Genomic DNA, 13,209 nt, shown 5'->3' with positions numbered 1-13,209 from the left:
GCCTGCCTTTGACAATGGGGCTTGTCGCTAAGGGGCCGGAGAGGTTACAGATGACTATCTTTTCTGGTAGAATTATATATTACCTAAACAAGACAAAATTATGGGGGGGCGGAGGGGGGGGGAGGGAGGGAAACGGTAAACTAGTACAGAATTCCTCTTGGAAATACGAGATGGGTTCATAAATCACTAAAACTTCACTCCTGAAATAGCTGGTTTTGAGTAGGTGGAGCAAATTATCTGAATCCGCAGTTTGAATCAGTGGTTGTTTGTCTTTTAACATTTAGATAGTTCTGACTTGGAAGAAGCCAATGCAAAACACTTTTTGGTACTAGACACCGTTTCATACTTTGTATAACGAAGATGATTATGTTCGCTTGCTGCTGATGCCAGGAAGCACTATTTATTATCTGGTTCAAGCACACTGGCATGCAGATGACTTCTGCTCTAATGTTTATGCAGTTTGTTTCTAAAAGCGGAGAGATTTAAGAAGGAATAATATACCCCAGGGAGACGCTAGCAACATTTTTTGTCCAACCTGTGGTTGGACTGATTTTGTTCTCACCTTTAGCCTTGTACCCTGGAGCCTAGGTTTTCGTCAGAGAAAAACACCCAGAATGACTGTCCTTTGGAACAGGACACGAACGGGAAGGGAAATTTTAAAATACTGGGAAGTCTGAGGAGCGTTTCAGAATTGCAACGTTTGGGAACAGTTTCCCAAATGAGGACCAAAAAAACAAGCAGCACTTTTAAGATTGAGCTGAAGGTGCTTATAAAAGGGTAATACAACAGTGCCTGTGAAAGGCAAAAACAAGGGGGCTGTGACCAAAGAGATCCCTTCCAGTCCAGTGTGCCTATGTTTAGATGATGACGACGACACCAAACTGACCAAAAACCACGCAAAGATCTCCAAGCCTCTGATATTTTTTCATCGCTTTCTTTCCGGGTATTAACAAACTGAATACTGGGACTAAAAAAAACCCCAGCACATGTTGATACTGAAGATCTGGAAAAGTTTTCTAAAGGCAATGAAATGAACAACATCTATTAGCATATTTTTGTATTCCAAAATAGGTCTTATGACTAAAGCATGGATATTACTATACCAGCCCTGGCCGGGTAACAGCTGGTGACGAGCTCTCTATCTCCACCAACTCATAAATATTGCCTTTGCCCTAGAAGCTGTATGTGGCAAGGTCTAATCACGCCCCAGCAGCCCACAGGGCCTGGCAGATTTCACGGCATCCTACCAACTGAATCGATACGGGAATTACTTCACCCACCGGTCCTGGAGCGAAACAGGGCAAACATAAAAGAACAACCTAAGGCTATTACACAACATGTTCAGGACAGGAAGCCAGAAACACTTTAATCAATTTAAACTAGCATACGCAAAAGCAGATTAAACAGCAGACTAAACAGTGGCAAAGAAACTGGAACTAATTTCACTTATCTTGAGACAGCCCAGCCAGATACTCGGTTACTTCGTAGGTGCTCAGGACCTCAATTTTAAAACCTGACAAAGGAAGACACCTCTCATACATGGTGCCCCTCTAAACACGAGGGGCTTAGTAGATCCCTGTGGTCCAGCACTACAAATACTTACTCCCAGAAGCTTAACTTGCAGCTTAACTTAATTCATGAGTTTACTCCAAGTAGTAAATATCTGCAGTATCCTAGAAACTAAAGATAAAAGTTGAAATTAAATCACCACTACAGTGTCTGGGAACAGCCAGGTGCTTCTCAGAGGTGGCAGACGTGGCTCAGTCCTTCTCTGCTTCAGAGCTGAGCTTAGGTCCTAACTGGAGGGGGCACAGTTCAAATACTAGTCAAATGTGGTTATCAATTAAAAAAAAAAAAAGAGAAGAAAAAAAAAAAGCAGTCTCCTCAAAAGATATGGTATAGAGAGAAATGACAAAAGCATTCTTTTTTTAAAGGCTGTACAGCAAAGACTACACTAAGTACCTTAAAAGATAAACAAAAATCCAAGAAGCTCCCAGACTACAGAGAGACAAAGCTTGCATACTAATAAAAGGTCTAGGGATAAAGTCAGAGTAAGAGGAAAACTAAAATCATCAAACGTTTTTAGGCAAGAAAGTTTTAAACTAGAAATAACTTTCCACTTGCCAGAATCAGAAGAATTCATACTTTCACTTCCCCTGATTTAGGTCTTTTCCATTCGGTAAAATGATCATTTTTACTAGGAGTAATAAAGTTAAAAATAATCTAAAAATTTAACAGCACCAGGCAATAGCATGAATCAAACTTCAAGCATAGCATGAAAACATCTTCTGTACCAAAGCGTCAAAGTACTAAATTCCTTGTGCCGAGAGGCAGAGGTTGGTATTATTACCAATTCCCCAGCTCCATATCGGTCTGCAACTGGAACATCTCCTTAAATAGGACATGGCTTTTCTCTTGCCTTCATCTTTCCCTGTCCTATGGAAAAGCACGCTTTTTATTTCTGTTTTGAGGAAAGTGAGTATCACCATGAATCTCCTGCAGTTTTGCATTGCCTAAACAGTGTGGCTGGAGAGGTTTGAGGTGCTGGTGCTTGTGCTGCAAGCCAGTTCAGGGACCGTATCCAGCCCAGTCAGCTCCCTGAACCAGTACATGCCACAGGAGGTGGTAGGCAGGCCTGGACTTGGGGTAGCTTAGGCTAGCGCAGAACCAGACCTTCTGAAAAATGGACTTCAGGAGCTGTTTAAAGGAAAATATCAGGCAAATTTCTTCCCTAATGAGTTCTTCCCCAAGGATTAAACTCTGCAGCTTGGTCACAGCAGAAGGCTCTCAGTGATGATGTTATTTGTTTTCTTTTTAAGCTCTAAGAATTGTGCTGGATAAGAGAAAAATGCATTGTATAGCAAGGAAGAAGGAACTGCTGAACATGCATAAAGGGAGTCACAAAGCCCTGATTTCATCAATGCTGCAATTTCACTGTCCTTTTGCTTTTACAAGCGAACTGATCCTGGTTTTGTTACTGTTCTTGTCAATCAATTCTGAGGCAGGAACCTAAATCCCAACTCTTCTCAAGTAACGCAGGAGAGGAGCGCACACAGAGAAGGAGAAACGTTTTGATTTTGTTCATGCAAAATCTCAAAAGCATTCTGCACCCTGAATGAAATATGCATGTGTAATATTTTTGTAACCTGACCATAAAATAAACAAAACACATCAGAATTATACAACTAATGAAGGACTTGGCACGCGGCTCACAACTCCTCATAGCAAGAAAATGAAAATTAGCAATGTGAGGTGCGGTTTCTGGAATGGAATATATGTATAATGATTTTCAGAATGTGTCCAGAAATACCTTGCAGCAAAAAGCACTCTTTGTAAGGAGAGTATGTTTCACTGCAAATTAAATAAACATAAAGAAACCTGCAGCAGTGCCTACTGGAATAGCAAATACAATGGGGGCTGGCTGGCTTGATTTACATGCATGTTGGGAAAAAAAAAAAAAAAAAAAAAACAAGATTGTGGTGGACAGTTGGGCTTGAGCCAGCCATGGAACAGGCGCTAGCCAGAAGGCTCAGATTCCTGCTTCCTCAAAGTTTAGGCACTTTGGTTAATCTTCGCATCATGGACAACTTCCATGTTTTAATAGCAAGACGAGTTAAGAAGAAAAAAAGAGGGAACTAAAAGGATTAGCTCTTGATAGCTTCTCATATCTGGGTTCCCCATAGCTTTTTAAAAAGGCTAATGATAATAAAGTCTTACTGCTGATAGGACAACTGGATGTTCTCAGTATTGTTAGCTAGCCCCAGATGTGTGCTCGGAGCAGATGTTGCAAGAGAAGACTGAGTGGGGATCTGATCAATGTGTAGAAGTATCTGAAGGGAAGGTGTTAAGATGACGGGGCCAGACTCTTCTCCGTGGTGCCCAGCGAAAGGACGAGAGGCAACGGGCAGAAACTGAAACACAGGAAGTTCTGTCCGAACATGAGGAAAAACTTCTTTCCTGTGAGGGTGACTGAGCACTGGAACAGGTTGCCCAGAGAGGTAGTGGAGTCTCCTTCCCTGGAGATATTCAAAACCCGTCTGGATGTGATCCTGGGAAATATGCTCTAGAGGACCCTGCTTGAGCAGGGAGGTTGGACTAGATGATCTCCTGAGGTCCCTTCCAACCTCAACCATTCTGTGATTCTATATGACATTATAGTTCAGGTTAAAGGTGACTTCTGCCAACAGCAGTGAACTTGGATGAATCCCCCACTGACTTTACACATCCTGCACAAATTATATGAGCAACGCTGAAAAGGACACAAAGAGATATCCAAATGTCTTGTCTTTGGATGCTAGATGCTTTGGTACCTGTCTTTGTGTGGAAAAGAAAAAGAGTGCTTCAAACTACTAAAAACAATTGAATCATTCTTTTGCTGAGTCTTGCCTCTTTAGGCAGGTACTGACCATTCCACACATTATTATTTACCATACTCTTTTTTTTTTTTTTCAATCATTAGATTTTCAGAGTTCCACTTTATTCCTTCTTCAACCCAAGAAGGACATTCTGACAGGTTACTACGTTTGTAATCATGTTCTTTAAGAGGCAGGGTTTGGGCCCCAAATGAATTTAGGAAGAAGAAACGATATCAGATATGGGACAGAGAAAAAGTGCATCAAAATCTCACGTCCACTTCCAATAAGATTTCCAACATAGCCTTCTGCAATTTCACAAGATTGACTATCCTTGCACAATTATAGTGATGTAAAACTGGAAAATCAGGTTACGACTGGAACTTAAAAGTCTGATGAGGCTGTATCCAGAAACATGACTGTGAGCACTTCCCCCTGAAATTCAGCAGGAATCAGATGGAAGAAGATAGCCTCGGCCATTTCTATTTCCATTGTTTGGGTTTTCTTCCCAGGCAACAGCACAGTGCCAAGAAGCTCACATATGGATTCCATCCCAAAATAACACCCGCCTGCTCTGTGGAACTATTAAAGCTGGGGATCATGGGACGTTTTCAATGTAATTTCTTTATTATTAATTTGGCAAGTGTTCTGCTTTCTCATAAGCTCGCCCATTCTGCCGCCTTATCACTCCCTCTCCCTACTCTCTCCAATGTCCAAAGCCCTAAAGCAAAATAAATACACTGGGCCACATGCTGCCCTCAGCTATACACACGCCACTCCATGAGTCCAAGGAGACTGCACAAAGACACAAGAGGAAAGAAGAGAGCGGCAGTGCCTACAGAGCTATGTCATTTAAAGTTACATGAAAATACCATACAAAGCCTACCTGAAGATGTCTGATGAGAACAGGTACACAGCATTTTCAGACTGCTAACAATATTTTTTTCTGATTTGCCACCTGAACAAAGTGATAATTATAAAGAGCTACCCAAATAGATAAACAGTTTCAAGTCTCATAGTCTAGACTATATAATATTGCCAGCTGTTTGCAATTACTGATGATCCAGTATCAATAAAGTAAATAAACAACAACAGAACTGAATAGCCCAGAGTTATATATATAACTACCCTAAATATATAAACCCTAAATACATCTTGAAATCTAAAATCAAAAGAACCAATTGTTAAACCTTTTGCTTTGCCACTATTATAGTATATACCATTTTTTTTAACCTAGGATCTCAAAGCACTTTACCAGCTGAAACCACTTAGCTCGTATCACCATCCTAAGATGCTTTAAAAGCAAACTGAAGCACAATAACTAGTAAGCAACTTATTCAAGAGCCTATAACCGGTCAGCAGGAGGGTTAGGATTGGAAGTCGTGATGCCACATTCCTTGTGCTAGCTAGTAAACAACCCTGCAAGAAAATAAAACAACTCCAGAAACTTCATGTTCGGGATAAGTCTCAAATTATTCTGATGCAAAACGGCAAAAACATCCCAAAGTCTATATGTTTAACCAAAAGGCCATCTCAGCCTTACTGCCCTGTTAAGCCAAAATCACAGAATAAAAGTAAATGCAAATACCTGTTTCCTGGTTCTTGGTAACAGTCAGTAACAAGAGTGGATGGAACACTAACTTTTTCCATTATTTGCTTTAACTAGATGTGGTTGCTATTTAAACCCTAAAGAGTTATGTGAGATAATCCAGAGGGTGCCTAGAAGTGCTCACTCCAAGTTAAAAAATAGACACTAGGGCAATTTGGTGGCTCAGAGTCAACCTAGTTCTTGCCTAATTACAATCACGTTAAATGACAGTACTCCTCCAGAACAAATGACCTAGCGATTATCCTCTACCCGGAAAAGTCAACAAGCACTGCATGAGGGAGGTGGCCTCACAACCACACATACACACTAAGGAAAAGCCACCTAACAGCTACGCATCAATTTTATTTCCGAATTAAAATGTATGCTGCCAATAGCACAGTAATGCAGTATCCTCTTACCAGTGACCTCTGCTAGAGAATGAATAACATCTAGCTTGTATATTAATTCATCTTTAGACCTCACCACCAACAGGCGCCAACAATGTATAACTAGGTTTGTGGCTGATACTAATGCTAGCTAACTTAAAGTCCTAGTTAAAGTGACCAGAAGTAGTCTGAAGTTGAAAATATGCCATTTCTCCTCCTCTATAGATTTCTCCAATTTCTGATGTTGCTTTTATGGCCCTTGAACTCTACAGCAAACATGTTAATGTTTTCAAGCTTTGCTTACTTCATCAATAACCTCAACACTGTAATTTCTTAAGCAGCTGTATAAACTGATCGAAATACTAAGCAAAACTTCGAGGAGGAAAACGGCTATAAATATTTGATTGTGAACGTTCTTGCCTATGGCATTCAAATGTGATTAGGATCTAGTCATCATGCTTTGAGTCGGTATGCACTACGCCAGTTAAACCAGTCTCAACGGAGATCTCTGCAAACAATACTACATGTTGACTATCCATCCATCAACTATGATACAATAAGAAGTACAGTACTCGAAAACCCAGATTCCTGGTATCAACAACCATACAACTATCACAGAGGCATTTTCACAGCAGGTTTTTTTTTTAAAGTTTTTTTTTTAAATCTCTTTCATAAAATTTCCAGTGCTTCAGCAATAACCAAGACTCAGAGCAAACTGCTATCTTACTGAAACAATTTTACATCATAGACGTGATAGCCGTGACAAGCATACATTTTCTGTATCTGACCAACTATTAAAATACTAAAAGATCTAATTCTGAAAAACAAGGGTAAATAATTTCAGTTCTATTTTATCATGTTAAGCCTGCATTTCTCTCTTAAGTAACATCACATCTGTGAACACTAAGATCACAAAAAATACCAAAAATAGAAGTCTGACAACACTGCCTCTGGAATGAGGTTGTTTCAGATTCTTATAAGACTAGATTATCAAAATAACTCCCACGAAACTGGTACACCAAAGCCATTAATAGCACAGATTTATACTACAGTCTTGGCATTAGGTTCTCTCATTCTCTATCTTGTTCTCTCTCATTTTCTCTCTCTCATTCTTCCTCTCTCTTTTTTTTTTTTTTTTTAAAAGAGGATACTATTTCAAAATGTAAGCATGCCTCCCCTTAATTTATTTCAAGTGTTTCGTGTTCCATGAAGATCTGAAGCGCTAGCAATATTTCTACTTATATGTTTCGGATGAGACACTCCTAGATTCTGTAACAGGATATTTAAACTGTAAAACAAACTGATTTCAGACTATCAGGTCCCAGCTCCTACAGGGAAACCCTCATTCATATGAATGTATTATCATCTTCCATAAGAGAATTCTTTGTGAATGTAAAGATTTGTTAGGTGAGTGAGAGTTTACATGATCAGGGCTTGAATGTGTGAGCTCTTAAAGACAAGTATGATACTTAAAGACAAGTATGGCTTCATTTGGATCTTGTACAACACTTAGCAGACTGTCAGCACCTAACCATAATAAGTATAGAGCAAATATGCATGAAAAAATAAACCAGCCTTACTCTAACTACACTTACATCAGTCTAAATCAGGAGTAAGCCAGCTAAAGCCATAAGTAAAATCATGACCCAAAGGTAAAACTCAATGACTTCAGTGAGGTGAAGATTTTTGCCAGGGAGGTCAACACTATAAAATTCATCTCTATTTACATGTTATATATAGTTACGTTCATTGTAAGTTTTCGTATCTTGATGAACCAGCTGACACAGGGAGACTCAAATAATGCCAACGCTGAAGAGGTGCCCAAACATATTTACTGGAAACTGGAAAGCTTCAGAAATGCATCATAAGATCCATTATTTAGCCTTAGACATCGCAACTTGCACAACCTGGCCTGTCATATGATGCTAAGGCGTTTTTCTCTAATTAGATTCCATTTAGAGAATCAAAGATCGCCAACACTTCCAAACACTTCCTCAGAAATATCACCGTGTATGAATCACAAATGCAACGTGGCATTTAAGTATGAGGTTGGGAAACTTGACTTTTTTTTTTTCCTCTTTCTATATCCAGCTTACATCTCTCCAGCTCCCGCTGTATAAAAGATATGAATATACTCTGATTATCATACTGCACGACTTCTCAAATTAAACAAGCTAAACTTTGAAAATACGCCTCCCACAAACAGAATACTGACAATCACTAGATACTCTTGTTTTTAACTCCATAATAATATTCCAGGCATCTGATAAGGACACAGACTGTACCCATCTTATGCTCTAGGTCTGGAACCCTGGGAGATGTGGGCTAAAGTCTTGGCTCAACCAAACAGTCAGTGTGATCTTGGGAAAACAATCTAGTTTCTGTACTTCAGTTACCAAAACATGAGAGTGATATTTCTTCTGTTCTGCACCGTGACATCTTGTTTATTTAGACTGCAATCTTTTTACAGCAAAGATGGTTTCAGGCACGCCTGCCAGAGAAAAGGGGGCTGAGTTCTCATCTAGTACTTCTACATGCTTTAATCGTATTAAATATAATGCTCAAACACGTAATTTCTGCTCCCATTCAACTTCCTCCAAGTTTTTATTTGTGCATTCCAGTATCTAAGCCTAAACTCTCCCAGTTTGCACTGCAGTGCAATTATAATGCTTCTGCTGCTTGTATTTCTTGACTTCAACGCTTCTATCCCAAAATCTAACTTGGGATTAATCTTTCTACTGCATTAACCCTCATAACCATACCCTCGCTCGCTCTATTACATGTATCTCAACTCTACTGTTCATAAATTCCTGCAAATACTGTGCTGTCTTCAAAATTGTCTTCTACAAGGAAGGTGAGAATGACCTCTCTGTCACTAACAGCAAGCAAAAACCAGCAACAAATGGGGGTTTTGTGTGTAGCTTATTATCCTCCCTCTCAGCAATATATTTGTAGAGTTACATGAACAACTTACCGGTGATAAGCTTCCCGGCGGTACTTTTTCAGAGCATGCCCATCCATGTTTGCAGGGAGATCTGCTGCATTCTGGAGTCGGTCGCTCCATGAGGTCGTCATCTTTAAATGCTTATTTAATTCTAGATAAGGCAGAAGAGAAAAGCTTGCTTAAGTTCAAGGTCTGTTTCACCCTAAAGTTGTCTAACTGTTTCCTGGTTACTAAAAGAAGCAGTGCTACTCAGGAAGTTTTGCAAAGTGCCCAGTGGAATGATCTGTGTTCGTAGGTCAAGCAAGATGCTTTACTCTGAGATGTTAGGTGAGATAGAGACTCAATAAAACGGATGGACGGGAGAGCTTTTCCATGCTGCTGGAACTACAAAGACATTCCTATCCTTCGTGCTGAAAATTAATTTAGAGAGAGACCTCTTGATTTCATTGCTGAAAAGGCATATTTTTGACTTGAGAGTTACTAATAGGCCTTAGCTATAGCTGACAGAAAAACTAGCCTTTAAACATGAGAGAAACTGGCAAGGCAAACTCTGCAACCCCAAGCAGGACCAACCTTGCTACATCTACCACAAGGTAAAAATAGAGAGTCTTGTCTCTGACTTTGCTTTTTGTTTGTTCTCTGAGCAGCAAAGACAAAGCTACAGAAGAGGCAGATGCTAAATAAGCAGAAACAATTGGAAGAAAAGTGGAAAGATTATTCTAATATCTTGTGTCCTCTGCAGGTCAGCCATGTTCAGGCAGAGCAAAGAACACACTGCAAAACTGTAATACAAGGAATGCAAACATCCACCACCAGAGCTTCACACATATAACTTCCTCCACAGATAATCTGCACCCCTTCACTAGTTCTCCAAATAAGCCAGCAGATAGTCGTTATCTTCAGAAAGGCCTCGCAGTGAGGCAACAGGGGTACGTTTCCCAACTGCTTTATCAGCACGCTCAGGCAGTCCTGCTCTCACCATCATCCCTCCAGACATACGTCCTGCTGCGTCCATGGCATCAGATGATCGGCATCTAATGATTAAGCAGCCCCAGAGTGATTTGGTTCAGTTTGCCAATCCAAGCTCTAACCCATCAAAACCAAACAGAAACGTGACAGTTCTCTACTGGTCAGCAGGCTGAACCCGGTCCTACCTGCCATAACTCTATCACTAGAGTCAGCACGAGGAATGGGGTGGAAGATGCATCCCACAGTTATACCAAATGAGGTATAACATGAAACCACACTCTTGCATAACCTACATGACTGCTGGACCACAGGACTTGACTTGTTTGCTCTTCCTTAAAAGAAGAAAAAAAAACACACAAGCTACATGAATACAGGAATCACTTTCAGGCACCTTTAAAATATGACTGCTCTCACTTTACAGAAGGGAAACTATATGATTTTAGCAAAGTAAAAAGTAGACTGAATGTTCAAATCAGTGTTAGAAATCACTGAGCTTTTGGGCATCATGCACGTGCTCACTCTCCTAGAGGAAATCTGTATTCTTTTTTAGTTTTAATCTTGATTAAAGAGCAACAGTTGCAATTGCCTCCGCATTTGTTAGTGTATTTACCTACTATTTGCCTGTCATAAACATCAAACAGAAGGCAAATAGATTGGCTGTAAAAAATATGTTCCTCCCTCCCCCAGCATTCTCTGCTTGTCTCCCAGTTACTATAAGCAAGGTTTACAAATGCATCTTATGCCACATCCTAAAGGTCACCAAATTTAGGCTTTGGCAGGCAGCCTAAGGGAACGCATTCCAGAGCTAAGAGCTCTCTACCACGAATTCCCTGCAGGAGGTCACCGGCAGGAACAGGGAGATGGGGCATGCCAGCCAACCGCAACTTCCACAACAGGGCATGCAGGGAGAAGCAGCTTCTAAAATAGCCCAGGCCCAGGCTACGAAGGGCTTATAAGTAATTACCAGCTATTTAAACCATGCCCAAAGGCAAGTGGATGACAGCACTGGGCAAGGAACTACACAAGGCCTGCAAGCATCAACCTGTTCCACTTCAAAGGCAGGGCACTGCCTGCAGCTCAGTTAGCTACATGCAGGAGGGACTGCAGCAGGCCTGGGGGGAGGAGAGGGACATCGGGAGAGCTGCAACGCCCATGCGAAAGAAGAGTGACAGATTGCAGGTCAGTGGACGAGAGAAAGCAGTCCGAGATGCACAGAACAGTGCAGGGTCTAGTATGACCCCAACACTGCAAACTACAGAAAGGGCTTGCGTCCCCAAAGGGGGAAAACTGTCTAGCCCATCAAGTTTTCAAGACAGTCCGGATCATGACTGCCCCAGTCTTACCTGGAGCTATTTTAAAGCTACTAACTTTGATCTGTGGATTCAGACCCAAAAAACATAAATGCATCCAAGGCCCCTAAATGGCAAGTAAAATAGCACTGAAAAAAACTGTTGAATGCCTGATATTATGACTCTTGCACAGGAAACTATGAAAGCCTACTCACAGAGGTCTGGATCTAGATTTTCCGGCTGAAAGCAGTCTGAATCCAAGCTAGCCACCATTCTGAAGAGCTACACTCTTCTGCTTATCTAGCCGGACACATTTTAAGATTTTAAGATCTACACCCACAGCCAAAGCCAGAGACTTTTCATTACGCTAGCCTCCTCTTCCCACTTCATCTTGTTCCCATCACCTCCACACCACATTAAACAGAGATGCTGACACAGGCATTAGGGTAGGACTACTCCCACTGGCCGTCCACGCAAACATCTGATACTTCAGCAAACATTTCCTTCAAAGAATCCTAAAATCCAGATGGCAGGAGAACTTTAGCAGGTTACCTTTAATAACATCCTTTCTAAAGTGAGGAATCAGTGAAGCAGTTTGAGCTCCTGTGTGACGAAGCTTTCCTCCTCTACTGTAAGAGAAACTAGACAGCATCATCCTGTGTGTGCCGGGATTTGAAAAGCTGAGATTTGAGGAAATCACAGAAATCTGAGTGTCCGTAGTTAAACAAGAAAGGCTGGAATTATTTTAATCTTCCAGCAGTATTTTGATGTTGCCCTGATGAACGGAGTTCACAGGCAGGACAAGGTTTGTAGACAGAGGCAATATCTTTTATTAGACCAACTGGTATGGCTGGAAAAAACAGACAAGCTCTTGGGCACACAAGCTTGTCTAAGTTTTCAAACTCTATCAGTTGCTCTAATAAAAGATATTACCTCTACCTACAAGCTTTGCCCCGATTTATTTAGTGAAATTTCTTTGTCTTAATGTTTATATAGCACAAAATAAAAAATTCTAATGATGAAGTTTTGCATTACATGAACTCAAAGGCACTCCTTCAGTTCAGCAGGCTCCACTGGCACTCTGACAGTAGCTTACTGCTCTGAAATAAAACAGTAACAACTTGAAAAGATATTGTGATGCATGCTGCTCACCCAAATGCCTTGCTCACACAGGAAGTCTCACTGACTTTGATGAAATCGTTCTGATGCTTCAGAAGTGTAAAATTCAGCCTACCTGCATGAGCAAGAGACATGGGACCTGATCCCTGAATATAACTGTTCCACTTCACAGTGGTGCCAAAGACGGAGAGAAAACTACGATGGGCTAAATCACTCCAAACATTTGTAAGTCACTGGAATAAACATCTAACGGAGCCGGCTGCCAGCCAGTCAAGATTCTCAACTCCAAGCAACTGAAATACGATGCATCTTTTTCTTTAGTTACAAATCTATTTTTGAAATCAATAATCTGTAAATAGCTTCACATAAAAATAGAAACCTTTACATAGATAAAGCATGTCAGAACATCTCCCTATAATTTATTGCAAACATGCCCCTTGCTAATGCAGTCTTAATTAAGCATATGATAGCATTTCTGGCACAGGATTCATTTTGAAGAAGTATTTTAAAGCTCAGCTGCAAAGCTTTGATCCAGAGCTACTGCCTAGCACACAACCTTTTC

General features: G+C 40.7%; 1 protein-coding gene across 3 annotated transcripts in view; it reads right to left on the bottom strand.

Moving 5' to 3' along the window:
* The window catches only part of NT5C2 (5'-nucleotidase, cytosolic II), a 62,271-nt gene that overhangs the window by 33,478 nt on the left and 15,584 nt on the right, over positions 1-13,209 (bottom strand). For all 3 annotated transcript variants that reach the window (XM_068949762.1, XM_068949761.1, XM_009665590.2), the window contains exon 2: positions 9,301-9,421. In XM_068949762.1, the coding sequence (XP_068805863.1) occupies positions 9,301-9,401 (101 nt within the window). In that variant the 5' untranslated portion in view covers positions 9,402-9,421. The remainder of the gene's footprint in view (positions 1-9,300; positions 9,422-13,209) is intronic.

This window comes from Struthio camelus, chromosome 7 (assembly GCF_040807025.1).
Source record: "Struthio camelus isolate bStrCam1 chromosome 7, bStrCam1.hap1, whole genome shotgun sequence".
NCBI lineage: Eukaryota > Metazoa > Chordata > Aves > Struthioniformes > Struthionidae > Struthio > Struthio camelus.
The sequence above is the reverse complement of the archived record's forward strand: the minus strand, read 5'-3'. Positions and strand labels throughout refer to the sequence as shown.